This window comes from Thrips palmi, unplaced genomic scaffold (genome assembly GCF_012932325.1).
Source record: "Thrips palmi isolate BJ-2018 unplaced genomic scaffold, TpBJ-2018v1 HiC_scaffold_8, whole genome shotgun sequence".
Taxonomy (NCBI): domain Eukaryota; kingdom Metazoa; phylum Arthropoda; class Insecta; order Thysanoptera; family Thripidae; genus Thrips; species Thrips palmi.
Genome location: NW_023144635.1, coordinates 2,203,922 through 2,230,158, shown reverse-complemented (window position 1 = coordinate 2,230,158; position 26,237 = coordinate 2,203,922). Strand labels below are relative to the sequence as shown.

General features: G+C 64.0%; 1 protein-coding gene across 2 annotated transcripts; it reads right to left on the bottom strand.

Moving 5' to 3' along the window:
* Window positions 1-124: 124 nt before the first annotated feature.
* On the bottom strand, window positions 125-26,077 carry LOC117653885 (protein PRRC2A-like). 2 transcript variants are annotated; one of them, XM_034399868.1, is made up of 6 exons: window positions 25,264-26,077; window positions 8,119-8,270; window positions 7,768-7,984; window positions 6,755-7,662; window positions 2,178-3,215; window positions 125-1,545 (listed from the first exon to the last, which is right to left on the bottom strand). In XM_034399868.1, exons 2-6 carry the CDS (start codon window positions 8,266-8,268, stop codon window positions 1,483-1,485), a joined length of 2,376 nt encoding a protein of 791 aa, XP_034255759.1. In that variant the 5' UTR covers window positions 8,269-8,270; window positions 25,264-26,077; the 3' UTR covers window positions 125-1,482. The 2 variants fall into 2 exon arrangements, with proteins under 2 accessions (XP_034255759.1, XP_034255758.1); XM_034399867.1 differs by lacking the exon at window positions 25,264-26,077 and adding an exon at window positions 14,942-15,230.
* Between the last annotated feature and the right edge of the window lie 160 nt (window positions 26,078-26,237).

The window sequence follows — 26,237 nt, the reverse complement described above, 5'->3', positions numbered from 1 at the left end:
CAGAGTGCCTCATCCTTCTCATCTGCAGAGTTTGTCAGAAAGCTCATTCGTACAGTACACTGTGCAATAAATTTCTTTATATGTTTTCTGTTTGTATTGGTTGTAAAAAAAAGGAAATGGCAACTTTAAAAAAATCTAGATTCATTTAATAGTTTCAATATTATACATATTGTACAGAGTCATAAATATAGATCATTTGTAGTTGGCACATTTAAGATTTAAATGAATTACATCGTAGAAGAAGCCAAAATAAGTAACTGTGTTTCACATTTGTGTTTGAATTCACAGAAAGTAGAAGGAAACAGCTAAAGAAATATTGCTGAATTTTTGGGACTGGGCCTCGCGGCCTCAATAGTCATTATTTTGTAATTATATATTGACTGGATGACTTGACCTGTGTTGGTTTTAAAATATCCTCTTCTGACTTGTGTTTGGTTTGTGTTGGTGCTAAGACGTTGTTACAGATACGGCTTATCAATGAAAAATTATCACCTACGGATTAACACACATAATTTAATTCAAGAATTTCATAACAGTTAACCATTTTGGCTTTTCACAGTTTTGAAGGCAATAGATAATCGCTAACATGTGGAGACTAGCAGGTATCACAATGCTCTTTTTATCTTTATCAAAACACTCCACTTTTTGGCCCCATCCCTCCACAGCGCATGCTTCATTATTGAACACAAACCCTTCAATCACTGGAGTATGGCGATATTCTGACCTATTTGACTCAGATTTGCTTGAAAGCACTCTTTGAATCACTCATGTTTCAGCTGGGGCTTATTTCCTTCTAGAAAACAGAAGTGTTTGACCAACTGTAAACTCTGAAATGGAATGTGTTCCCTAGCTCGGTTCTAATACTGCTTAAAGATCTTTATTTTTATGAATTAGAAACCAACCAAAGAAAAAGTTATAGATGAAAAGACTAACTAATGACCAGTTAGAACAGTTTCTGAAGTAGACCTGTTCAGCCCAGGAATTGAAAGTTCACAAACAATAGGCACAAATTGTATAGTCTTAACATGTCTTTCTCTTACTTAAATTAACAAAAAGAAAATCATACTATACATTCCTTTAATCATTCACTAGGAAATCCAGTCAATGAATCAATATTTCACAACAACAAAAAATGGATTCATAGGATGGAAAATTTATTTTTGGGGCGTAAAAGCCCTTTGGTCTAACTACTCAAATCTCATGAAATCATTGCATCAACTTAATAGTAGAATATACAGTAAATGCTCGACCGAGTGAGCATTTAAAATCCACAATGAAGCTTTCAAACTCAGTCTTCTGAAGGAAGCCTCACATTTTGAAATACTGATGATTTAAACATAATTTTTGGCAGAAAGTCACTATCACTGCATTTTAAATTAATAAGATGACACAGTATGACCCAAATATAAGGCCATACACAAATAAATCTGGACTAGCATAAAGGGATATGGCACCGAATCTCATCTTGATTTCAGGTCGACCCTAACAGAGCGAGTCTCCTCCAGAGTGTCCCGATATCTGCTGCTGGACTCGTTGCTCAATTTCCTGAAACAGAGAAAGAGATTGGAAGTGAAACGTTTGAAAACAGGCACTGCGACTCAGAAAAGCAAATTAAATAAAAATAGTTAAAAGAAAGCAGAAAAGAAGCAGACATGATCAAGTACCACAGTGCAGCCCACGGTCTCTTGTTAATTTCTTAGCTGTGCATTCCCACAAGCAGAGCTGTGATCCAAGACTGCCTGCCCGCCTGACCGAGGCCTAGGCTGGCCTAGGCGAGGCGAGGCAGTCCCGGACGACAATTTGCCCTGTCGGCGCACAAAGAGCAAGAAACGTCATGAGTTCGTGGCCCGCCCTGTTCTTGCATTGCTGTGCGCCAGAAAACCAAGTGGGTGAAGAGGTGGATGACGCGGGGGATGTGAGCTGCACGTGTCGGGTGGAGGGGTGGTTCTGGAACGGCGCGGCTCGAAAAGGGAGGATCCAGAGAAAAGGTATAGGGGAAGAGGACGTGTCCTGATATTACGTAACACTAGAGCAGGAGTTGCATTTCGCAATACGCGGACAGAGTCGTGGAGGAATGACCAGACAGTGACGTTTAGACGACAGTTAGAGCGGTTAGTCGAGATGAAAATGAGGCGAGTTGAGTTCTGATTCTTTTCGTCTTTCCGTCTCTGTCTTACCCGCTGCACGCGGCGGTTCCTCTCGTGCCTCGCCACCAGCTCGCTGTCGCTAAGGAACACTAGACTCTCGGACTGCAGCACGGCGCCCTGCAGCTCCTGGCTCAGCCGCACGGCACAGCCGTTGCTGGCCCTCCGCCGGGTCTTGCCCTTGCGGAGCAGGGACAGTCCGCCCAGGCGGCCCACGCTGCCCATGGAGCAGCCCTGGCCAACCCGCTCGTCGACGTCGTCCTCGACGGCAGGGTCCACAGTCACCGGGGGCGGGGGCAGTGGTGCCTCGGGGGAGAGGGAGCGGGACGGGGAAGGGGTTGGGGACGGGGGCGGCGACGGCGTGTCCCTCCCGGGGCCAGCGCCACCAGCGCCACCAGCGCCCAGCACCAGGACGGGGGCGTCGAGCTCGTGGAGCTCGGGAGGCATCACCACGGGCACCAACATGACGTCGTTATTGTTCATCTCCCTGACGACCATGTCGCCGTCGCAGATGGTCACGACCGTCTTGCTTCGCACGGGGGAGTGCGGGACCGGGGGCGGTGGAGGCGGTGGGGGCAGCTCTGGGGACGGCGTGCGCGTCAAGACACGCTGCTGCTCCTGCTGTTCCTCCCGGTGGTCTTGCTGCTGCTGTTGCTGCCACTCGCGGTCCCACTGGCGCCGCAGCGTGCTCGTCAAGGTACCCGTCTGCGTGGAGCGCAGCGTGCCTCGCAGCGTACCGCCGGCGTGCGGGGGCGGCACCGGGGGCGGCACGGGGATCGCGAAGGCGCGCCCCAGCCGCGGGTGCGAGCGACGCTTACCGACGGTCCGGCTCGACGCGCTGCTCTCGTCGTCGCTGTCGCCCCAGTCGGGGGCGGGCGGGGGCGGCGCTGCCGAGCTGCTGGCGGCGGACGACGCCACCAGCGTGCCCCCCGTGGACGAGTCCAGGTCGTGGATGTCCTGCAGCGCGGCCTCCAGCTCGCGGTTGAAGTCGGCGGACGAAGTGTCGTCCTTGGGGCTGGGCTTCTTCCGGATCACCTGCGTCAGCTCGCTCATGAGCGAGTGGTAGCCAGCCTGCGCAGAAAGGGGGCGTGTCAGGCAAGTTCGGGCCATTTAGGACTCTGCGGAACACGGACACCAACATCACCATGCACAGCCGCTACGTCGCTACGCTGCTACGTCACTCTAGGACACACTACGTCACACTACGTCACTCTACGCCAAGCTCGTGGCAGCCACGCGACTACCTGTTCGGAGCCGGAGCCCGCGCTGCTCGGCCGCGGCGGCCTCGGCCTGGCGGAGCTGGAAGTGGGCGAGGCCTTTGGCGAGGTCCGGGGCGAGACGTAGTCCTGGTTGCTGGGGCGCCGCGGGCCCGAGCCCCGGGCCAGGCGGTCCAGGCACTCGGCCAGCGGCGGGTCCCCGGCGTCCTCGTCGGCGGGCGAGCTCAGCCCGCGGCCGGAGAACTGCGCGGGGCCGGGCAGGCCGGGCAGCTGGCCCGGGGCCGGCGCGGACGGCCGGGGCGGGCAGGGCGAGTGCGCGGGTGAGGCGCCGGGCGACGGCGTGCGGGAGAACGTCTGCAGGAAGACGCACTGCCGCGACGCCACGGGGTCGTTGGAGCCGGCGTCTATGACGATGCGCAGCGGGCGCATGCGGCCCGTGCTGCCCCGGGACGGCACGCCGTACGCCTGGCAGTTGCCCTGGCTGCCGCGGCTGCCGTGGCTGCCGTGGCCGGGGCGGGAGCCGTGGCCAGCCTGGAGCAGCGCAACAGCGCACCAACAACAAGCTGAGCCTGGAGCAGCCTGGAGCAGCCTGGAGCAGCCTGGTGCGGGGGGCGGCCATGTCGCGGTCCAGCACGGCCTGCACGGCCTCCACGCGGCGCGGACAGCACCCTGCTGCCGCCATGCTGCCGCCATGCAGCCGCCAAGCCCTTTCGCCAGACAAGCGTGCCCTGCCGTGCCCTGCCGTGCGCTGCCGTGCGTCGCCGTGCGTTGCCGTGCCGTGCCACGAGGCGATGCCAGATGCGACGCGGCGTGGTGTGCGTGGGAGCCCGTGTCGTGTCGCGCCGTGTCACACGCACGCGTCGCACGCGTCGCACGCGCCATGAGAGGAAGCCAGGGGGATGGGGGAAAGCCAGAGTGTCAGTCTGATCACGCTAAAGTGGGTGTCCAAATTTGCAACCGTCAACAATCCGCGCTCTTTAAATTTTGCATCTGTTTTCTTTTTCTCTCTCGCGAAAAATTTGAATTTGAGCTGCAGCTATTTGCGGAGCAAACTCCGCACTAAACGCGTTTCAAGTACTACTGGTCTAGATCGTGTCTATTTTATTTTTTTCCTATTCTCTTTCCTAGCGCGAAGGGCATTATGCAGGGGTGGGTGGCGCAGGGCGGTGTGCTGCGGGGGAGGGGAGTGGGTTGAGGGGGGAGGCGGAGGAAGGAGGGGAGGGGGAGGAAGGAGGGGAGGGGCGGAGAGGAATGGGTGGGGAATCTGGAAGGGCGACAGAAAGGCATCCGGGAATGCTGGACGCGGAGGGACGCGAGCGGGCGGAGCGCGGAGCGCAGAGAGAGAGACAGCCATTGTGAATTACGACGGGCACTCACGAACTGGGATGCGCAAGGGGCGGGAAGGAAAGGGGGAAGGGGGTCATAGGTGGGGGTAGTTCTCGGAAGACGTCAACGAGGGGCAGAGCGTGGGCCGCGCGCTCCAGGGAGGCAGGCGGGCCTGGCGGGGGGAGGGGGGCGGGTCGCATGCAGAGGACAGGTCGCCATGCAGCGGCATGCGGTTTCGCGGTTTGGCAGTTTGGCACTCGGCGTTGGCAAAGCGGCGAAGAAGCAGTCAGCGGGGGCGGGTCGAAGGGGTGGGGGGAGGCTTCGGACACAGTGCGCTCGCTTCAAATTCAATTTCAAGTCCGAAACGGACGAAAACGGCCAAGAGTTGGCGAGAAAGTCCGGTAAGTCGTCCCGGGGGGACGCAGAGAATGAATGTGGGTTCCATGGCGAGAAGCGACCAATGACGACGCGTCGAAGAAATCGTGTCTCTCGAGTCGGTCCCCCGGGCATGCTCAAAGAACGTGTTAGTAAGAGTTAGTAGTATTGAAGCTCCGAAAGCCTCTCGCAGGCAGCGTTAGTCGCTACTTAGGTTAGACGATTGTGGTTCTCAGCCCGTCCTCGTCCGAGCTCGTGCCCAGAAACACAAAGCGACCCCCGAAGCGGTCCCCGAAGCGGCCGCCAAAACGCGCCCCTATCCGGTGGCCAATGCCGCCAATGCCGCCAATGCCCCGGCCAGAGCCGCCTAGGCGCGGACTCCTCCACTGTAACACAACACGCCTGGATGAGCACCGGGCACGGACACGTCTGGACTGGGTCAGCTTTGCTTTGCCCACAAGATTTCTCCTAGTCGGTCATTGGTGACTTCACTCCATCATTGCGTTTGCACATTTGCACAAAGTAATGTCTGCCTGTTGGCCGAAAATTGGTGGGGAGGCTGATTGTGAGCGGGGATGGCTGACAGTTTCCCCTGGTTAACTAATTAATTAACGATTAATTACGCTTATAGCTCTAACAAACAAGTCTAATCTACGGGGATATATATAAAGTAGCAACGGCTACGCCAAAGTTCTCAAACTGTACCGACAAATTACACTAAAACCGATTACGGCTTCCAAATTTTATATCTACATCGGGGCTTTGTAACATGTTACAGCACACAAAATACGACACTTAATTTTAATGTATCAATTGTCTACTTTCGCTTTACTTTGCTACCTTGTTCGGTTCCACGCATTTTTTAAATTTTTTTTTAATTTTCTTTTTTTTTGCAATGTTTACTGTGATTAATGGCAACCCGACACCCGTCTGAAGGGGATTCCGTGGAATCGCGGCCCGGGGCGCGCGCGCGTTGGCGCGAGCAGACGCGTCACTACACTGTCGTGTCGCGTCGCCGCGTCGCCGCCTCGTGCCACGACACGGGTGCACGTCGAGCACGTCGAGCACGTCACCATGGCAACCCAAAGAAGCACGGTTGACGGCTGCACCACCAAAGACCGGGGCCTCGACGAGAGCCCACTGCAGCAGCAAACCCCAAATCTCCGAACCCAGAACCAAGGCACCGGCAACTCGAGCGGCGCGAGACGCCGCGGGCAGCCTGCAGCACGTCCGTGTTTGTGGCCACGAAGTTGAAGCCGTTTGGCAGGCCGTTTGGCAGGCCGTCTCGCACACCGTTTCAGTCGGGGGGGCTGGGGTCCTGGAGCGCCTGCGAGGTAGGCCACCGATCCGCCTCGCAACACAGCGGTGTGAAGACGGTTGCCTACCCGGCCCCTGTCGTCTGCAAGGGGCGACCTGGGCCACCGTCTCCACAGCTGTGTGTTGCGGGATGGACCGGTGGCCTACCTCGCAGGCGCTCCAGGCGTCCTAGCAAGCAGTCCACCCCATGACATTTTTGCTGTGCCCTCAATTTCGAAGTCACAAACACAACTCTCGCGGCCAGTGCCCCACACAGCGGCGAGTTGCGGTTCCTTCCATCCACCCAGGACAACACGACGAACACACACACAGTGCGGCAGGCGAGCGGGCAGCCTGCCTGGCAGCCTGCCGCCCGGCCCGCCAGCCCCAACTTACCCCTTCCTGCTCGGCCTGCTCGCCGCTGTCGGGGCTGCGGCTCTCCTCGCTGTCCACGGCGGGGCTGTCGGGGCTCCTGCCGCTGGGCGGGCTCTCCTCGATGACGGGGACGGGCTGCGCCTTGGCGGCGTGCGCGGCGTGCTGCTGCTGCTGCGGGGCGTGGTGGCGCGTGGCGGGCGACGCCCCTCCGGCGCCGGTAGAGCTGGCCGCCGAGCCGGTGGAGCTGGGCCGTTGGCGGCCGCCGCCGTCGCCGCGCTGCTGCCTCTGCTGGAACTGCTGCTGCTCCCGCAACTGCTTCTGGTGCTCGCGCTCGCGCATCAGCTCCTTGTGCTTCTGCTGCCGGTTGTACTGCTTGCTGCCGCTGGGCCCGCCCTGGCCGGGCGACGAGTCGGGCGGCGGGCACCCGTTGGCGATGGCCGTGCGCAGGGCCTTCACGTCCGCGATCGTGTACGTATCGCCGCGCTGCGACGAGGACCTGCTCGACGCGGACCTGCCCTCGGCAGCGGCCACGGCCGCGGCCGCCGCATCCCTGCACTTGTCGGCGTGGCTGTGGCTGTCTAGCTGCTGGTAGCGCGCGCTGGAGTTGCCGGCACCGCCACTACCGCCCCCGCCTCCGCCGGCGCCGTTCGGGCCGTTGCCGTCCACGTCGAAGACCCAGGAGCGCGTGTACTGCTCGTAGCCGCCCTTGGTGGAGGGCCGCACGCGCGGCAGGATGATGTACTCGCTGTCCGCGCTGTGGTCGTGGTGGTGGTGGCCGTGGTGCCCGTGGTGGCTGTGGGCCTTGTTGACGGAGCGGCGGCGCTGCAGGCGGCGCTTGACGGCGTGCTGCAGCGAGCAGAACGTGAGCTGCGAGTCCAGGAACGCCACCACCATGGCGATGGCGGCGGCCGCGCTCGTGCTGAGGTGTGCTGCGGGCAGACAAATGCGCCGGGTCGCGCCAAGTTCATCCTCTTGATTTAATTTAAGTCACTTTCAAACCGTTTTGTCCGTTTTTCCGAAAGCGGCGCTCTTACCATACATAAGCAGCTCGGTAATCTTCTGCCGCTCGGCGTACTCAACGTGCTCCGGGGTGAAGAGCATCTTCCACTCGACCAGCTCCAGCACGGCCAGGTTGACGGCGTTGAAGGCCAGCACGCTGATGGCCAGGTACAGCAGCGCCTCGTGCCGGCCTGGTGAGGACATGGGCCCCACGCACGCCACCAGCGCGCCGCTCACACCCACCACCACGTTCTGGAACCACAGATTCGCGGTCAAATATCAAAATACCGCCGGTAAAATTGCCGCCATGAAATCGCATTCCCAAGGCGGCACTTTTACCGTGCGACGGAGACGCCCGAGTTTACCTTGCGACCGCGTCGACTTACCCATCCTCCCGTGACCACGTTGGAGCCCAGGCGGAGGAACGGCGTCTCGAACTTGGGGTTGGCGGCCAGGAAGAAGATGCCCACCACCAGCTGGATGGCGCCGCACCCGATGTACACCAGGCTCCACAGGACGTGGAGCGTCGCGCACATCCCTGCGGGCAGAGCGAAAGCAAGCGTCAAAAAACGGCCAGGTCTGCATGCGCCGGACGGGACGGACACCACTCAGAGAACAAAGCCGCACGAGGGCGGCTGATTCGATTCCGTTTATTATCCTCTGTGCGCGCGCACACACGCGCACACACGCACACACACTTACACGCGCGTGAGTGTTGCCAATGAGTGTGCTCAGCGCGCGGTAGTGTGTGTGCCGCTAAAAGGTAGGCGACGGAAGGCCCGCCACGCCACGCCACGCCGCGCCGCGCGCCCCTCATCACGCCAGCAAGGCGGTTCCGAAAGTGCTTCGTCGCTCTGTCTCTCTCGCACCCCATCGGGACGCCTCACAAGTGGGAGAGAGAGAGACGCAGCGAAAGCCTGCTGGGCGTATGCAGGCGGCGGGCACCACCGCACCGCAGGCACCGCGCCGTCCGTCGCCACGCCCTGAGCGTCCATTAAGGCGGCTGGCGTGTGGCAGGCCGGGCAGGCGCACTGTGTGGGCCGTGCCGAACGGCGTGCCGTGCCAGTCACGCGACACGCAGCCAACGCGAGGGAATGAATTCCTCCGGGAGAACGACATGTAGTGTGCTTCCGCCCGCCCGTCGTTGACCAGGCCGGCCAGAGGCACTGACACTGGCAGCCCAGCAGGCCGCCGTCGTCGTCCATCGTCGGGGTCGGGGGCCGCGTCGGCTCCCAGGTGAAGCTGCGGGAGCTCGCGCGCGGAACGAATGGGCTCCGACTTCGTTTTCGTCCCCGGCAAGAGGGCAGCTTAATCCCGAAGTTGGGTTCGGCCTCTGAATCGACCCACCTTGTGAACTTCCGTCGTTTAGGCGACGGGGGGACCTTAAATCTGGAGCCCCGGCCATGGAGGGTCCGCACGGCTTGTGCGGCGGGTGGCCCACCCCGCCCCCTGCCTGGCCGCCTCTTGAACCTCGTGGGGTCTGGAGCTGTACAGTGGGCCAGAAGACCGGCGGCGGCCAAAACTCTAGACGCGTTTTGAGCTCCAGAGTCGCTAAATGGGACTCGAACCGAACGTGTGACCCCACCATTGGATTCCTCGTTCGGAGAGCAATCCAATGGTGGGGTCACACGTTCGGTTCGAGTCCTGCTTAGCGACTCTGGAGCTCAAAACGCGCCTAGGGTTTTGGCCGCCTCCGCCGGTCTTCTGGCCCACTGTGAGCTGGCCGAGCTGGGCCCACTCAGGCACACGCGGAGCGTCAATACAACAAACACGGGGGCCTTGCCGTGCAGGCCTCGCGGCGGCGCGGCGGGCCCACATGCACGCGCTGCACCGTCTCGCGCCTCGCGCCTCGCGCGTGGGTAACCGCCGCGCCGCAGCATCAGTGCAAGCGTGACGTAACTCGCGGACAGCGGCCGCACGCGGCAAGGTCGACGCCGACACTCACGCATCTCTCTCCAGATAACCGTCTGTGTCGTGCCGCTACCGTTCCGAGCCGTGTGCGTTCCGTTCCACCGCGCCAATCAGTCAGTGTTCGCGTTCGTCCATTCCGAAGATCGACTAGTCGACTAGCGGGCAGCAGGCATGTATGTGTGTTTGCGCGGTGCCGCCCGGTCAGCGAGCCTGGGGGCCTGGGGCCGGGCCTGGGGCCGGGCCTGAGGACGGCATGCCCGCCGGGCTGCACATGAGCCGCCCCCGGGAACAATGCCGCGCGATATCGGGGCGCGCCACGCCACGCCACTGCCGGGCGTGCAGCTCCGCTGACTCAGCCACAACAAGACGTGCCTCACGCTACGCTGCAGTGCTGCCGTCCGGCCCGCGGCCCGGCCCCATCCGTCGCTCCGTCGCCGCATAGCCTGCCCAAAATCGGTAGCAAATCCCCTCTTGCCCTGCGCAGCGCTGCGCAGCGCCACGCAGCGCAGGTTGTACAAGATACCTTCGGTTCTACAAGAAACCTTAGCTTCTACAAGAAACCTTAGGATATACTACAGGGGACCTTATATTTCACAAGGGACATCACGTTTTACCGGGGACGGCACGTTTTACAGAGTACCTGACGGTTTACAAGGGACTTCAGTTTTTACAAGGGAAATTTATGAATAGCACGCGGCGCTGCGCAAACTTTTGCGCAATTCCCTTCTTTCCCCTCCCTCCCCCCAACCTCCTTGTTCTCCGATGCCAATGAAACTTGCATTGCGACTCGACGGCCGGGCGGCCGGGCCACGGCGGTGGCGGCATGGCGGCGGCCAGCGCGGAAAAACGGTGCGCATCGGCAACATTACTTGCGCCAAGCTGTGCAGAGGCACCCGTGGGAAATCCGCGGCCGAGAGAGAGAGAGATAGAACGCCGCCCGGCCTGGTCTGGTGGCCCTCCCCGGCCGAGGGGACGCCGCCATCGCCGCGCGGCCCGCTACCCTAGATAGCCGGTCGAATGCAAAAACACCCAAACCATTCCGAGAGAGTCGCACCAACCAAACTGCGAAAACGGTCGTCTCAGCAGCCGATGCGGCGGCGGCGGTATGTAGGTTTATTACACACCAACGTCTTCGCGGAATCGGACGCGAGAGCGAGAAAGAGAGACAGGCACGCGGGGCAGCGGGGAGGCGGCGGCGGTGTTTAGACAACCCCGGTCGCCGCGCGGTCCCTAGAAAGCTGACTGGACGCGGAGAGTATGGCACTCGAGCGCGCTCTGGTGCCTTTCCCCGTGGCTGTGCCCTGCCGAGCGATTGCGAAGGACCTGTCTCTCTCGCGCCCCTACGGCACGCCCCATGAGTGCGAGAGAGACTGCGCGGCGAACGCTCTCTCGGAATCGCTTGGCTCGGCACAGGGATTCGGTCGGGCGGCGCCATGCGCGCAGCACTGGCAGCACAGCAGCGCACAGTCGTGGAGCTGCCTGCCACCTCCACGCCACGAGCCACCCCACCGTAACCTCCCCACCCCTCACCCGGAGCACTGGCGGCAGGGCCAGCCAGGCGGGGCTAGGCAGGGCGCGAGGCCGTGCGCCCCTCCCCGTCAACTGCAGGTGATGCAGCCAGTAGGAAAGGGGGGGGGGGGCTTCCGCTTAGGAACAGGCGCCGCCACGTCGTGCAGCGGATGCGAGTGATGAGGGCACGGCGGGGCAGATGGAGGTGCCGCCAGGCGAGGTGAACTACTGACTGCCCGCGTCGAGGAGGGTGAGGGTGCAATGCGGGCCTCGCGACCTCAGCCACCAGTCCACAGCACTGGCGGTCTTCCAGCAAAGACGGACGCTCGACGGGGTCGCTGGAGGTGGCCTAGGAGACGTGCTGGAGTTCGTGCCCCGGCACCCCCATTCCCGCGCGCTCCGCGCTCCGCGCTGCGCGTTCGATAGCCCTCGCACAGCACTGTGAGGCTGGTCGGGCTGGTCGTTGTGGTGGGTGGCGGCGCGGCCCGCTGCTGGCTGGCTTGCTGGCCCACTGTTGGCCCAGGCGGGTGGGCGTCCCGGGCGTTCCAGGCGTTCCGCGTCCCTTTGTCGGGTTGGGGGTGGCGACGACGGGTACCTCCCTCGGCCACTCGTCGGGGCGAGGCAAAGCCCCCCGCTAGCACGCACACAAAGCGGGCGCCCGTGAACGGAGCCGCGCGCAGCGAGCAGGCAGGCAGCGCGCTGGCGATACCATTGCGACAGATTCATTCAGCTGATTTCACTCAATCGGACTTCCGCGACGCCAGCGCGCGGCGGGCGCGAAACCGGAGCGGCGCACCGTTCGGTGAAGAAAAGTCGCGGGGCGGGGCGGGGCTTCTGGTGGCGGGCGACGCCGCGGGCGACGCAGCCATATTTTTGGCGTTGGCGTTGGCGTTTCGCAGTGGGTGTGCCGAGTCAGCGCGCCGCGGTAGAGAAAACAACGACACCCACGCGTCCAACTCCAACCCCCGCCTCCGGCCACCGCGGCGGCGTGGCGGCGAGGCGGCGAGGCGGTAGGGTGGACATGATGAAGCGGAGCGGCGCCGCCAGGTCAGGAGGTCACGACCGCCAAGGCCGCGGGGCGTCGACGGCGTGCTCGGCGTGCTCCGCGCGTGGACAAGACAGCCGCCAGGCTGGCCGCCTGAATAAATCATCACAGGCCGCATGAACAAGGCGGGACGTTAAAAGATGCATCGGGGCGGCCGGGCGGCCGGGCGGCCGGGCGGGCAGGGGTCGCAGCTCGCAGCAGGGGCCGGCAGTGATAGGCAAGGCAAGGGGCGGGAAAGGCAAGGGGGCTAGGTGAAGGTCACGGCCCGTATGGCGCACCACTAGAGGAGACGCCTGCTGCACAGCCGGGCGACCTTTCCCGGACAAGGCCTGCCGCCACGCAGGCACCGCGGCCGTCCCCGGTCCCCGCGCGCTCCGGACGCCATCCTTCACAAATAACGCGTACAGCCGCGCCGAAAAGCCGTCGACGTCCGCCACGGCGGCCAACGAGGTCCCCGCGGACGCGCCCACTGCTGGGCCGTCTCCAGGGGGCTGGCTGGCCAAAAAAAGGCAGCGCGCGGCCTCGACGGGGGGCTCCAGCGGACAGCACCACGGGGAGCACGGCCAACGCGGAAATGGGTCGCTAGAGTGCGCGCGCGAAGAGGTGAGGGTCCGGGATAGCAACCCCCGGCTCGCCTCGGGGGGCGGGGGTGGGGGAGGCGGTGGGGGTGGGCAGCACGGGGAGCGGCTCACGCAGGGCGAGGCGGGGCGGGATTGCCCGGACCGAAAACTAATTTAGAGTGCCGGAGGGCAAAAGGAATACGTGGCGGAGCGGCGCCGGCAGGGTAAAGCTGGCCAGGGCCTCGTCGGCCTCGCCAGGGCCAGGGCCTTCTCCGTGATGAGCTGGATCGGCCAGGCGAGGCGAAGCGAGGCGCCATTAACTCGCCTGATAAGCCCCTAGCGCCGCAGCAGGTTCATCCCGAGCACTGCTTTCGACGCCGTCTCTCTCGCTCCCTTACGGGACGCCCCCTGAGTGCGAGAGAGACAGAGCGATGAGAGCAGTGCTCGGAATCAGCCTGCAGGGGCGGCCAAGGCGGCAAACCCCCAGGTGGGCCCGGTCCGGCGTCCTGGCCGTCGCCTCGCCGACAATGAGAACGAGGGGAGCCTCCCTCTCGCCCAACCCCAAGTCGCGGCCTTGCTCAGACACCACTCAGAAGCGACGTCGTGGCCTCGAGCTCACTGCTTTAAATATTCACTCCGAGCGCGACCTACCGGGTGAGCCACAAACTTCTTTTTCATAAGTATGCAGTCTGCCTCTCGGCAAACCGTCCCGTCCCCTCCTGGCATATCAGTCATCTTCCTTCTCTGTCGCGGTGCTGACTCGCTGGACCCTCAAAAATACATGACGAAAATAAACATTGGAATTCGCATTTACATGCTCCATTTAGGAAAAGGTCCAAACGCAATTTTTGCAACTGCTGTTTTGCGGTCTCGTCCCGACTGCCCATTCAATGGATGGAGCGCGTTTGTTCCGGGGACACAGTGGAACCGTGTCGCACCCGACAAAGCCTCAATGGGTCCACAGAGACGCCACGGGGCCGACCCACGCCTCGCCACGCCACGCCCGCGCACTGGCGCAGCCCCTTGCGCAACCCTCTAGCCTCCACTGACACGGTGACCGCGTGAAACCACCTCTCGAACCACCCCAAAAGTCACCAGCTGGCTGGAACAACCCCTGAGGTTACCTGGCTGGGACAAGCCCTAAAACCATCTGCTGGAACCACCTCATGGAATGAAATTCCGCCTCGAACCGTCCCCTGGAACGACCCACAGAACCATCCAGCAACCACCTCCGCAACCGCCCCTGGAACCACGCCTGGAACTGCTTTCGGAGGCTGCGGCTGCTGCTGCTGGGGTAGGGCAGGGCGTCGCAGGGTGCCGCCCCCCTCGCCAGCGACCACTACAACAGGTGCCTTCCACGCAGCCGCCCCCGCCGCAGCAGCCGCCCCCGCAGCCCGATCAATAAGAGAGGCAGCGCGGCGGCAGTGGCGGCGGCGGGGGCGGCCCATCCCAGCGTAGCATGGGGCAGGCACTGGCGGACTGGCACTGGGTCAGAGGCAGTTCCATGCCGCGACCTTCAGCACGGCCTTCGCAGCCTCCCTGGCCGCCAAAACAAACTGCCCTCGAGCCCTGGAGGCTGGAGGCTGGAGGCTCGGCCCGCGGCTTGTCCAGGAATAACGCAAGGTCAGCTCGCGGCGGAGCGGGATGGGGCGGCGGACGCCGCAGGATGGCCGATGAGCCACGAAGCTGCGTCACGTCACGGCTCGGCGTGTGTGAGTGAGTGCCGCACTTCGCGGAACGGAGTCGAGTCCGCATCCAGCCACATCCGCCAGCGTCCTGCACTGCTCGCGGCTGGCGGCGATAACTCGTCGAGTCTCCGTCGACGGGGACCTCGACTCGGCCGCGCCTAGATTGGCCTCGCGTTTTCCTCCATTTCGCCACTGCGGTGGCAGTGTGGTGGCAGGGTGGTGGATGGCGCTGGACTGGAGCCACCCCTCACCCCTCCTCCGCGGCCACGTGGAGAAGCAGAGCGGAATGGTGGGGCGGGGCGGGGCTGTGTGGCCCAAATAATAACGGACTCCGTGATGCACGCAGCGGCCGCACGGGGGCGGTGGGGGCGGTGGCGGTGGGTGGGTGGGATGCCAGAGAGGCCGCGATGCGCACAGCAGACGACAGCGCAGCAGGAAACCCGGCGGACGCGGACACAGCACCAGCCTCCAGACGCGACAAACACATCCTACCAACCTTCGCGGCGGTGTGCCGCATGCGGCATGACGTTTTTGAAGTCGACGCGGACGTGCGGGTCCATCTCCGCGCTGTCACCGAGGGCTGCCCCGCCTTACTGCCACCTTGTGGACCGCCATAGCGGCCCGCGCCAACGTCCAGGGCAGCGGCAGCCACCGCCGGCAGGTCTGGCCGCCGTAGCGCCCTGGGAGGGACGCTCGCGTCCTGGGTGTCCTGGGTGTCCTGGGTGTCCTGGCGACGGCTGGCCTTGGAGTCGCGTCAGTCACACAGTCACGCCTCTCGGAGGCGCGAGGCGCGCGAGGCGCGCGAGGCGGTCGTCGTCGGGCTTGCCGCTCGCCGCACTCCAGGAACCCGCGGCGGACTCGCGGCCTGGCGGCCGAACAACCGAGCGGCACCGAACGGTCTGTCCAACTAAACCGAACCGCGACGGAGTGACAGAGAGAGAGAGAGCGACAGCGAGCGAGTGCATTCCCCGTCCCCCTCTCACTCGCTGCGTCGCGCTGCGTCGCGGTGCAAACTTCGGGCGCAGTCGGCCGCGGGGCGACTCAGCACACAGAGTAGCATTACGGCGAGGCGGGCGGTAAAATGTCATTAAGTCGTCACTCGGGGCGCTTAGCCAAGCGTTTTGTCCGCCCCGCCACGCCCCGCCACGCCCCGCCACGCCCCGCCACGCCCCGCCACGCCCCGCCGTGCGCTGGCCCCTTTGGCTCGGCTCGGCCCAGCCGAGGCCGTGCATGTGTGCGGCGCACTGCGGCGCGGGCGATGCGAGCGTGTGCCTGACAAAAGACTGCGCTCGGCTCGGCAGCAGCCATTCAAACGGCCAGGCCGGGCGGGGCGCGCCACGTGAGGCGAGGGCGTCGTCAGGCACCGCCACCGCCGTCGCCAAGGGGGCCCCCTTGAAATTCCAGTGCAATTTGCAAGCGGGCGGAGGGGGAAGGTCGTTACCCGCGGGGCCGCCTCACCCCGCCCAGCCCCGCCCCGCTCCACCCCGCCCCGGACGCCGGTGATAAGGAACAGATTTATCAACCGCAGGCTGACGGAAGGGCGCCGCCGGAGCAGCGCGCCGTCGGGACCTGTCGGAAACGTTGTCGTCGGGACTTCGTTCGTGACGTCGTCGTTGGGCTGCCTGCCGCAGTGCCGTGGAGCCGTGGAGCCTCGTCCCGTCGGCCTCCATCAGGGCCGTGGCCGTGCACGACACCGGCTGGCTTATCAAACACTTTGTGCGATGCGGGTGGAGACGGGTCGGGATCATGGCGAGGAGGAGGACGCCCCGCCCCGCCAGCCAGCAGCCTGCGTCCGAAGAATGTCTCTGCCTCCCTCACGCCCCTTTAAGACGCCCTGAGAGTGCGATCCTTCGGAACCGCTCGGGTGCAGGCGGCCGACTCAAGTCGAAGAAACGCCCCGGACAACGGCGTGGTCGAGGGCGAAGGGCGAGGGCCGGACCCTGCCCTCGCACCTCTCACGCGCCCACCGCGTCAAACTACTCCGCCAACAAGAAGAACCTGGAGGCGCCGGTCGCCATTCGTCACCGCCAAACCGCCAAACACGACGAGGACGGAGCCAACTTTTCTGTGCGCGTCACCGGACCGTCTCAGGACGGCCTCAGTGACGGTGTTGTCCGAGGGGGAGGGGCGCTCATCGCGACATGTGAGACGGATGGGGGCTGCCCTGGTTGCACGGCTACACTGCAAGCGGCCATTTCATGAAAAACACATAAGCAGTGCGGACCGGCGGGCTGGAAACGGCCGCGGCGTCCTTGCCGTTTCGCTCGACATGTTGGTTCATCCCTCGGTTCATCCTCCAGGACGAGCCGCGTAGGCACTCTTTTTGGGAGGCGGGGCCGAGGGGCGTCGGCCTGTCTCTCTCGCGCCCCTACGGAACGCCCCGTGAGTGCGAGAGAGAAAGAGCGACGAAAACGACTCTCGGAATCAGTCCGCGGGGTGAGCCTAGCCCAGTGGTTCTCAACCTTAGGGTCGCGACCCCAAGTGGGGTCGCGAAAAAATTTTAAGGGGTCGCGGCGAGGTAGCTGGGGTCGTGTTTTGGGCCGATTTTAAGCAGCTACTGCGTCTGATCCGAGGCGGGCATTTTGCTCCCTCAACGGGCAATTGGTCTTTGAACCTTCCTTTAGCATGCCTTTGTTACGGAGTGTGATTATCAGTCTTAGTTTGGGAGCAGTATTGTCTCAAAGTTTACCAAAACGGTCAGAAATGTCTTTGAAAAATCGTGTTTTGGGCCGATTTTAAGCAGCCACTGCATCTGACCCGAGGCGGTATTTCGTCCTCCTTCAACGGGCAATTGGTCTTTGGACCTTCCTTTAGCATGCCTTTGTTACGGAGTGTGATTATCGGTCTTAGTTTGGGAGCAGTATTGTCTCAAAGTTGGCCGAAACGCTCAGAAATGTCTTTGAAAAACCGTTGTGACTGTTTTGGTCAACTTTGAGACAATACTGCTCCCAAACTAAGACTGATAATCGCATTCCGTAACAGAGGCATGCTAAAGGAAGGTCCAAAGAACACTTGCCCGTTGAGGGAGCAAAATGCCCGGCTCGGATCAGACGCAGTGGCTGCTTAAAATCGACCCAAAACATGATTTTTCAAAGACATTTCTGAGCGTTTTGGCCAACTTTGAGACAATACTGCCCCGAAACTAAGACTGATAATCGCACTCCGTAACAGAGGCATGCTAAAGAAAAGTCCAAAGACCAATTGCCCGTTGAGGGAGCAAAATGCCCGCCTCGGATCAGACGCAGTGGCATGCTAAAGGAGGGGTCCCGTGGGGTCGTGAAACTTTTCCTGGGGGTCGCGGAAATTTTTGGCTACAAATTTGGGGTCGCGAGCCGAGAAAGGTTGAGAACCGCTGGCCTAGCCGGCCCGTCCCGTCCGTCCCGAGGCAGTGCTGAGGCAGTGCTGAGGCAGTGCTCAGTGCTCCTTGTTTGGACGGCATGTCGCATCGGTGAGGCGAGGCCGGGCGGACCTCGTCATAACGAGCGGACGGGGGACGGGCCGATGACACGGCCGGTCAAACAAGGCGCGCGGCGTACGACGGTAGTCTCGCGCCGTCTCTCTCGCGCGAGTGCGGGAGAGGCAGAGAGAGACGACGGCGGCGCTCGGAATCGGCCCGCGAGAGCCTGCAGTGTCGTCCTGATTGCGACACGACCTCAACGCCGTGCGTTACTTCCTTCCAAAACACGGGAAGTCCCGGCCCGCCCGACCAGTCCCGCCGAGTGCACTGTGCACTGATAGCGCGCCGGCGCGGCGCAGAGCGTCTGCGTGAATCATTCCTTCGCTGCTAATCTCGGCTCGAAGGAGCTGGAGGCTCGCGTTGCCCGCCGCAATGGTATCGGAAACGCGCATGCCCCTCCCCTCCCCCTCACCCTCCGCGCGGCTGGCAGACTGCCATACGACGTCCAGGATATCGTCATCTACCCGCCACCCGAGTCGGAAAATAAACTCAGTTAAAGCGAATCAGAAGCTGGCGGGGGGAGAGGGGCGTCCCTTTGGTACTGCCGGTGGCGGCGGCCGGTCTTCCTCAGGGACGGGCCGCGTCAGGGCGTTTAGGGACGGCCCCCGTGGATTCCAATCCACCCGAGATGGCCGCCGGTCGCTGCGCGCGCTGCGTCTGCGTGCCGTCCTAGGAACGCGCCGAGGAGCGGTGCGAGCTGCGAGCGAATTGAGTTGGAATGGAACGCCTGGCGGGCAGGCCGCCCGGAGGGTAGGCCGCCGCGGCGCTCCCGTGTGCGCGCTGAGTCCCGGCTGCCTGCCCGCACGGCGCTCCGGAAACCGGGGGAATGTTTTGGCCACTAAGTTGTGGCCGCAAACAGGAGCGTCGCTAGCAGGACTTGCTGGACGCCGGGCGCCTCGGCACGTCGCCGTCAGCGGACTCGGCCGCCTCGCCACTTCCGTCCGTCCGGTCCGTGAGAAGCGGCCGTTGGCGCCGTTCGGAGTCTGATGATGAGTCAGTCGGTCCGCGGCCGGCCGGCACCGCACCACAGCGTTCCGTCTTTCTGTCAGATTCTCGCTTTGCGAAAAGCGAACTGGCGGCGGCGGCGCAGACTGGCAAACAGTCAGGTGTCGGGCCGCGTGCACGCCGCGCCGCGCACCGCGGCCGAGCCGGTGACCTTGGCGTCCGGCGAGGCGTCCGTGTGCCTCTACTTACCAGTCCGTGTGTGCACCGTGCCGGGCCGGGCCGGGCCTGGCCTGGCCGGGACGACGTGCAACTTCTTGCCGTCGTTTGGGCTTTATTTTTGCTGCGGGCCGGGTGGCGGGGCGGCGGGGCGGCAAATCGGCGGGGCCCTATTAGCAAGGCGGGGCAAGAAGGCGCGGACGGCACGGCATGGCACGGCCGTCCCCGTGTTAGTGATCGCCCAGCGGGGCGCGGCGACGCGGCGCGGCGAGCAGTGCGAACGGCGGCGTGGCGGCGCGCGGCGCGGCGCAGCGCGGACGAGGCGAACGTGGGTCAGATGCACTTGACCCCTTAATGGAGCCCCCAGGCCCCGGCCCAGCGCCCGGCCCGTCCGCCGCCTCCGGCCTGCCGCTGCCGCTGCCGACGCACTTTCGACGGCTCGGTTTGGTGTTCGGACGTCGTTAGGGCGGGGCCACGGCGGGGCCATCGCACGGCACGGCGCGCCTTTGGGCTTTCAGGACTCCGTGCGCGCGCATGCCTGTGCAGGCTGCAGGCCGCCCTGCAGGCCGACGCAGAGTGGCTGCTCCTGCACTGCAGCACGGCGTCGGGTAAAAATAAAAGCGCAAGCCGGGCCCGCCGCGGGCACCTGTCTCGGTATTCGAACCCGCGGACCGCGGACCGGACGGCGCGGCCGCCGCAGCGTGACGAGGCGTCGTGACGCCGTCAGCCTCCAGAGCGCCGCGGCGGCCGACGCACCGCGGAGCACCGCGAAGCGCCAAGCACCGCTCAGCGCGTCGCCTACGCCAATTAGCGCTGACGTGCCCCCTCCCCCCCCCCTCCCTCCCCCGCCCCGCCCCGCCAGGTTAAAGGCTTCTGAGTGGACCGCCATCCCTTGACCGGAATTCGGCCACACTGTTTCACAGCAGGAATGAAAACTTTTGTCTCCTCCGACATGCTCCCGGGTGGTTTGTCGCTCCCTCTGTCTCGCTCTCGCGCGGTGTCCAGGCCCAGCGGGCAGGGGTGTGTGCCTGTGTGGCCCACTGTGTGGGGCACAGCGGCGAAGCACCCGTCCGGAATCCACCTGCATAGCTTGGGGCCATCCGGATGGCGCGGCCCGCGGCGCCTTATCGGAATGCCGGGGCTCGGGGGCGTCCGGGCCGTCACGGCGGGGCGGGGCGGGGCGGGGCGGGGCGGCACGCGGTCAGTGGGACATGCCTCGTCCCGCGCGGCTCGGCGCGGCTTGGCGCCTTTACGGCGGGGTTACGCAAGGCTTAGTGCCAACGTCCCTAGCGCCGCCACCTTCCTCCGGGAGGCAGGCAGGCAGGCAGGCAGGGCGCCCCGCGGCCAAGGCCACTTCCTCCGCGTCGAGGAGGCGAGGCACTGCGAAGGGCGCCTCTCCCGACGCCTGGGCCAAGCGGCCTGGCGCGTAGGGCACCGCGTCGTCGCGAGCCGACCGATTCCCACGCTCCGTCTCTGTCGCACTCGGGGCGTTCCGTGGAGAGACACAGCGACGAAACGGCCCTTCGGAATCAGAGCAAGATGGATGGCCGTCTCGGAGTTCGTCCCCAGGAGCCGCACGCATACGCCGTGCGGACCGACTCGGCGCAGAGTTTTTCGTCGCTCTGTCTCTCTCGCTCCAATGCGAGTGGGTGTGAGAGAGGCAGGGCGACGAAAGCACTGTTCGGAATCGGCCTGCTGCGGCTGGACAACAAGGAGGGAAACTTGGCGGCGGTGACCTATTCCCCCCGGCGCCGCGCGGCCACACCTGGGGCCCGGGGCCTGGGGCCTGGGGCCGGCGCGCGCGGTGCCGCCGTGGTGCCGCGGCGCCGTGGCCTTGGAGAGGCACCTGCACTGGCACCTGTACACTACACTGTACTCCGGCGGCGGGGGTCGCGGTCGCGGCAGAATGTCATGTCCATCCCTTTCTCCGGCGAGGCGGCGGGCGGCGGGCGGCGGTACGCACCTGAGCCGTCGGCCGCCTCAGGCCGCCTCGACGACACGGACGCCATTTAAGCCTTTCTCGCCACCGTGTGTCACACAGCCGCACTCAGGAACGCACAGAAATCCCCGCACGATCTAGGGCACGCACAAACACACGCACGCACCAACACATACACACACGAGCTCGCGCGCTGGCACACGAGCACGCGCGCACGCCGCGCCCATACGTCGCGGCACGGCCAGGCGAAGACGGCGCCGACGACGATGGGTGTGGTTCGGAGCGCGATGCGCGATGCGCCTCGCCACAAAGAATGCCCTCCACGAAGAGGCGCGGGCACGGGCGTGGCGTGCAGTGCGCGGCCCGCGGCGGAAAAAAGAGGACGGACAAATGAATGCGCCCACCGAGGAGACCAAGGCGATCGAGCGAGGGAGAGACAAATGCCCCCGTAGCGGTGCATAGCGGCCCAGCAGTGTGATGACACCGCAACATGGCCCCGCCTGCCTACAGCTCCTGCAGCCTGTCTGCCGCCTTCTATCCATTTCAGCAATTTCATGGTGTGGCCGCACTGTTTGCTGTTTGCCCAGCCAGATTCAATTATTTTCGTTCGGGAGAGCAGCAGAGGCGGCGGCGCGGCGGCGCGGCGGCTCCTTAAGGCACGACGAGCTGCCCTGGTGCAATCGCTCACCCAGAGGACCACAACACGTCCCTCGCTCTGGACGGCCCGCTTCCTGCTGCACGGCCGCCTCACCCCGCCCCGCCCCGCCCCGCCCCGCCCCGCCCCGGCCGCGGCCGGCTCCAATTGGATCACTTCGAGCGAGCGCGGACTGGCCGGTCGGCCTGGCCGGGACTGACCATCTTGAGCCGAGTCGGTACTTATGTCAACAAGCGCGGCACGCGGCGGCCAGCGCGGCTGGCGGCGTGACGGCGACCGAGTGTGTCGGGGACCTGAAGGACGCCGATAAGACGCGGCCCGACCGTCCACCACGCGCCGTACGGAAAGGGCGACACGCCATAACGAAACCGCGGGAGATTAATTTAGTCGAGTCTCGTCCGTCGTCGGCTAGGAGGCGGCCACTCCCCCAGCAGTGCGGAGCCGCAGCCACAACGCTGCAGCGCCTTGCAGCGCTTCATGCGATGCCACAGCGAGCGAGACTACGACGGGGCGGCGCGCCGAGGCGGGGCAAGCTGCAGCGCTGCTGCAAGCGGTGAAGTCATCGACGAGACTGAGCGGCCGCTAGTTGCGCGGGCTGCAGTCCGCAGTGGAGTTCTCCTGCCACCCTCTGCTGGCTGATTGGTCGCTCTGCCTCTCTCGCACCTGTTCAGAGCGCCCCATGAGTGCGAAAGAGACAGAGCGATGAAAGCGCTCTTTCGGAATTGCCTCGATCGGCAGACTCCCTGCGCCACTGACCCTCACGCCGGTGTCGTCGCCATGACCCCCGGCACGCGGCACGGCGGCACGCCAGTCGACTCCAGTTCAATTTACTTCCTCCGTTCGGCAAGCTCTGCTGCGAGTCCCTCGTCACCGCGACCGGGCGCTGCTTTTGTCGCTGTCTCTCTCGCACTCCGGTGGAGCGTTCCACGAGTGCGAGAAGGACAGAGCGAAGAGACCGTTCGGAATCGGACCGCTGCTGAGGGCCAATAATTCAATCCGCGCTGCCTGCTGCTGCTGCCCCTCCCGGCGCCACGCCGCCATGACCGTCTCGAGGAATTCTAGGAACGAACTGCGAGAACTGCGAGACGCCGGAGATGTCGTGCTGCCCGCAATGCCGCCACGGCCGTGCGTGGCGCTGCGAGGCACTGCGAGGCACGGCGTGGCACTGCGAGGCACGGCCCGCGGCACAGCGGAGTGGCGGAGTGCTGGAGCTCACGGAGCGCGAGGGCAAGTACCGGTCAAGTGGGGGCCATGCGGCCGGGCGGCCAGGGCCTCGACCAGGACAGCGCGCTCACTTGACGTCCACAAATCAGCAGGCCTATGATCGGCGGCGAGGCAAAAAGGATCAAGTGGCGACGGCGAAAGGCAAAGCTCGGGCCTGGCCGAGGGCCTTCTTGGAGTCCTCGAGAGGGCCGTCGGGCCGACCCTCTCGGCGGCACAGCACTGGGCTGCCCATTAGAACCTCCGCCGCGCTGCTTTCCGGGCGCAAGCGCCCGCAAGCTGATTGGGTAGAAGCGTTTCGTCGCTCTTTCTCTGTCTGCCCCAAGGGGCGTTGGGCGTTCCGTCGGAGCGCAAGTGAGGAGGGAAGTGTCTTCGGGGTCGCGCGGCAGCACCCGCGCGATAACCTCCACCGACGTCGCCAAGGTCAACGGTGCAGCGGCCAGGCCGCGCCGGCCAATCACAACGAGCCGTTCTCAAATTGCGGCGCAAAAATAGGGCGTCGCCAAGTCCAGGCGTCGCCGTGCGTTGCATCGGCTGAGCCATTTCCGAAGGATCGGTCGCTCTGTCTCCGTCGCACTTACGGGGCCTCCCGAAGGGGTTTGAGAGAGAGACGGCGGCGAGGCGATCCTTCGGACGCCGTGATTACCGCCCTAATCCGTAATACGCCGTGACGCGCCGAGGCACCGCGGCGATGGGCGGCAGTCATTATGGAAATGGTGCCCTGCATGATGCCCTGCATGATGCCCTGCATGATGCGGGCCGGCCTGACGCAGCCCGACGCCGACACTGCGTCGTGTCCAGCGGCCTCTCTCATTACGGCGGCCAACACTCGAGGGAGCGGCCGGGGCCGGGGCAGCGGCCAGCGCCACCTGGGCGATAGAACTTGGAACTCAGGTCCTAGCAAGTTCAACTCGAGAATCAAGGACTACTGGAAAAGGGCGAGAGGGCCGCCTCCGCCTCGCGCCTGGAGGCCCTGCAGGGTCTGAGGTCGGCGAAGGCCGCCACCGCAGAGTCCCCGCGCGACCAAGGCGCCTCCACCGCGGCGTCGGCATCGTTTGCGTGCCCCAGTGCACCCCGCACTATCGCGGTCCCCGGGTCGATGGGGCCACGCGGGCCAGGCCCGCGGGTTGCCTACGTCGCGGGGGTCAAAGACGTCACAAGGCTAGGCGGGGGCAGGCGAGCCAGACGCCGAGGCGGCCGCGGGGTTTATTCGCCATAACGCGTCACGCGCACGTGGCGCGTGCCCGCCCCGCCCGGCCCGGCCCGGCCGAACGCAGGCCCGCGTGGGGTCGGCCCGGGTCGGGGTCGCACATGGGGCTGCCGCCGCTGCCGCCCAAACACGGAAGGGTAAATAAACACACGGAGCCTCGCGAGGTGCTGTCACCGCCTCCTCCTCCCGGCCGTCAGCGCCCAGCGGCGTCAGCCGGCGTCAGCGCGTCAGCCCAGTCGGTCCTTCCCTCTTCCCTCGGACGGCAATCGCGCGCAGCCCGCGGCGGGAGAACAAAAACAAAGGTGGCGAGGTTCGAAGGAGAAGGCAGGGAAGTGCAAAAACGGAGGCCAGGCTAGTACAAAAACGAAGGCCATAGGGAAGTACCAAAACGGAGGCCATAGGGAAGTGCCAAAACGGAGGCCATAGGGAAGTGCCAAAACGGAGGCCATAGGGAAGTGCCAAAACGGAGGCCATAGGGAAGTACCAAAACGGAGGTCAGGGAAGTACAAAAACGGAGGCATCGAAGTACAAAAACGGAGCCAGCGAAGTACAAAAACGGAGCCAGCGAAGTACAAAAAACGTAGGCAGCGAAGTGCAAAAACGGAGGGGAAGTACGTAAATGCGCCCTGGCGTGCCATCTGTGCTCTGTGGTGGCGACGCGTCGAGTCGAGGTACGGCCACACCGTGCCGATTCGATATTCGATATTGAAATCGAAAATCGGTCGCAATGTTGGTGGCGCCTAGCCCTGTGCGCCCTGTGGGAGGGTCATTACCGTTCGCGCACCCCGAGCCGAGCCGAGCCGAGCCGAGCCGAGCCAAGTCAGGCCGAGCCGAGCCGAGCCGTGCGTCCACTGGCGTCCACACAGAAACCCCCCTCCGCACTCCGCCTCCCTTTCTCGGCTCGGGGACTAATCGGGAGCTTTGCTCGACACAGCGTAGTGCAACTCCGCTCGCCCACAACAAGCTGGCCGTGTCGGTGGCAGCCCTGGCCGCCTTGCCCTTGCTCTGCTCCGCCTGGCTCCGCCCCGTCCCCGAGTGGCCCAGTGCCCGCCCCTCGGCCCTCGGCCCGCCCCGGCCCATCCGGACAAACAATAACTGTGTCACTTCACTTCGCTTCCGTGGCGCCGCCGCCGTGCCACTGCTGCCGTGTTTGGCGACGTTCACTTTTCACTTACCGACTGACTGTCTTTCTGCTGGTTGTTGATGTTGATGGTTTTGTTGTTATTGTTGTCCAGTGGCTGACGGCGACGTGACTGCGTCCTCTACCGCGGTGGCACCATGCCGACGGCTCGATGCGGGCCCGTGCGGGCCTCGGACTCGGGCTGCTTCAGCTCCGCTCCAACCTCGTCGTAATCGGCGTGGCTCAGATTGGACGGGAAGCACATACACACACAAACACACACTGGCGCGCTGGCGCTACTGCCTCGGCGCGCTGCGACTTGGCTTGCTATGTGACCCGCTTCGATTCCGTCCGGCCAGCGAGTCGGGCTCCTCGCACTGTTCGCTGCTGTTCGCTCCGGCACTGTTCGCACTTTGCTCTCGCGGGGACCGAGTCGACGGAGTGCGCTAGCGCGGCTAGCGCCCACGGCACTGGCAGCACGAGCACGAGGCTCGGGGGCGCCAAACTCACGCCGTGCGCGTCGCCCGGTCGTCGGCTGATGCATTCACTGGGCGTGTGCCCAGGACGTCCAGGACCCCACCAGGACCGCACTAGGGCGCTGTCACTTCCCTCGTCGCCGTCGTTGTCGCTCCCGCGGCGCCGTCCTGCAGGGCATGCCCCTCATGGTCCGTCGGCATCCTCGCTCACGCCCTCGTCGACGAGGGTGTGCGTCGTAATCCTCACTGCTGGCCTCGCCTCCTCATTCCTCAGGGCGTCGGGGCGCTGCGCTGGGAAGAGGGGGGAGAGGGGGGCGTCGCGCGTTGTGTGCTCGGTCCCCCGTCGGCCACGTATGTGGCGCCGTGCCTTGTGCCCTGTCGCGGCGACGTCTGCCCACCGACTGCGGCGGCAGGACGGGGCCCCGGCCCCGGCGTGGGCCTGGCCTCGCGAGAGAGGGGGAGTGGGGGGCCTCCAGCCAGGGCAGCTGGGGGTGGAGCAGCGGGCAACCCCCTGCGGACCCCGCGGGAGACGGGGCGGATGTAGGGGCACAGC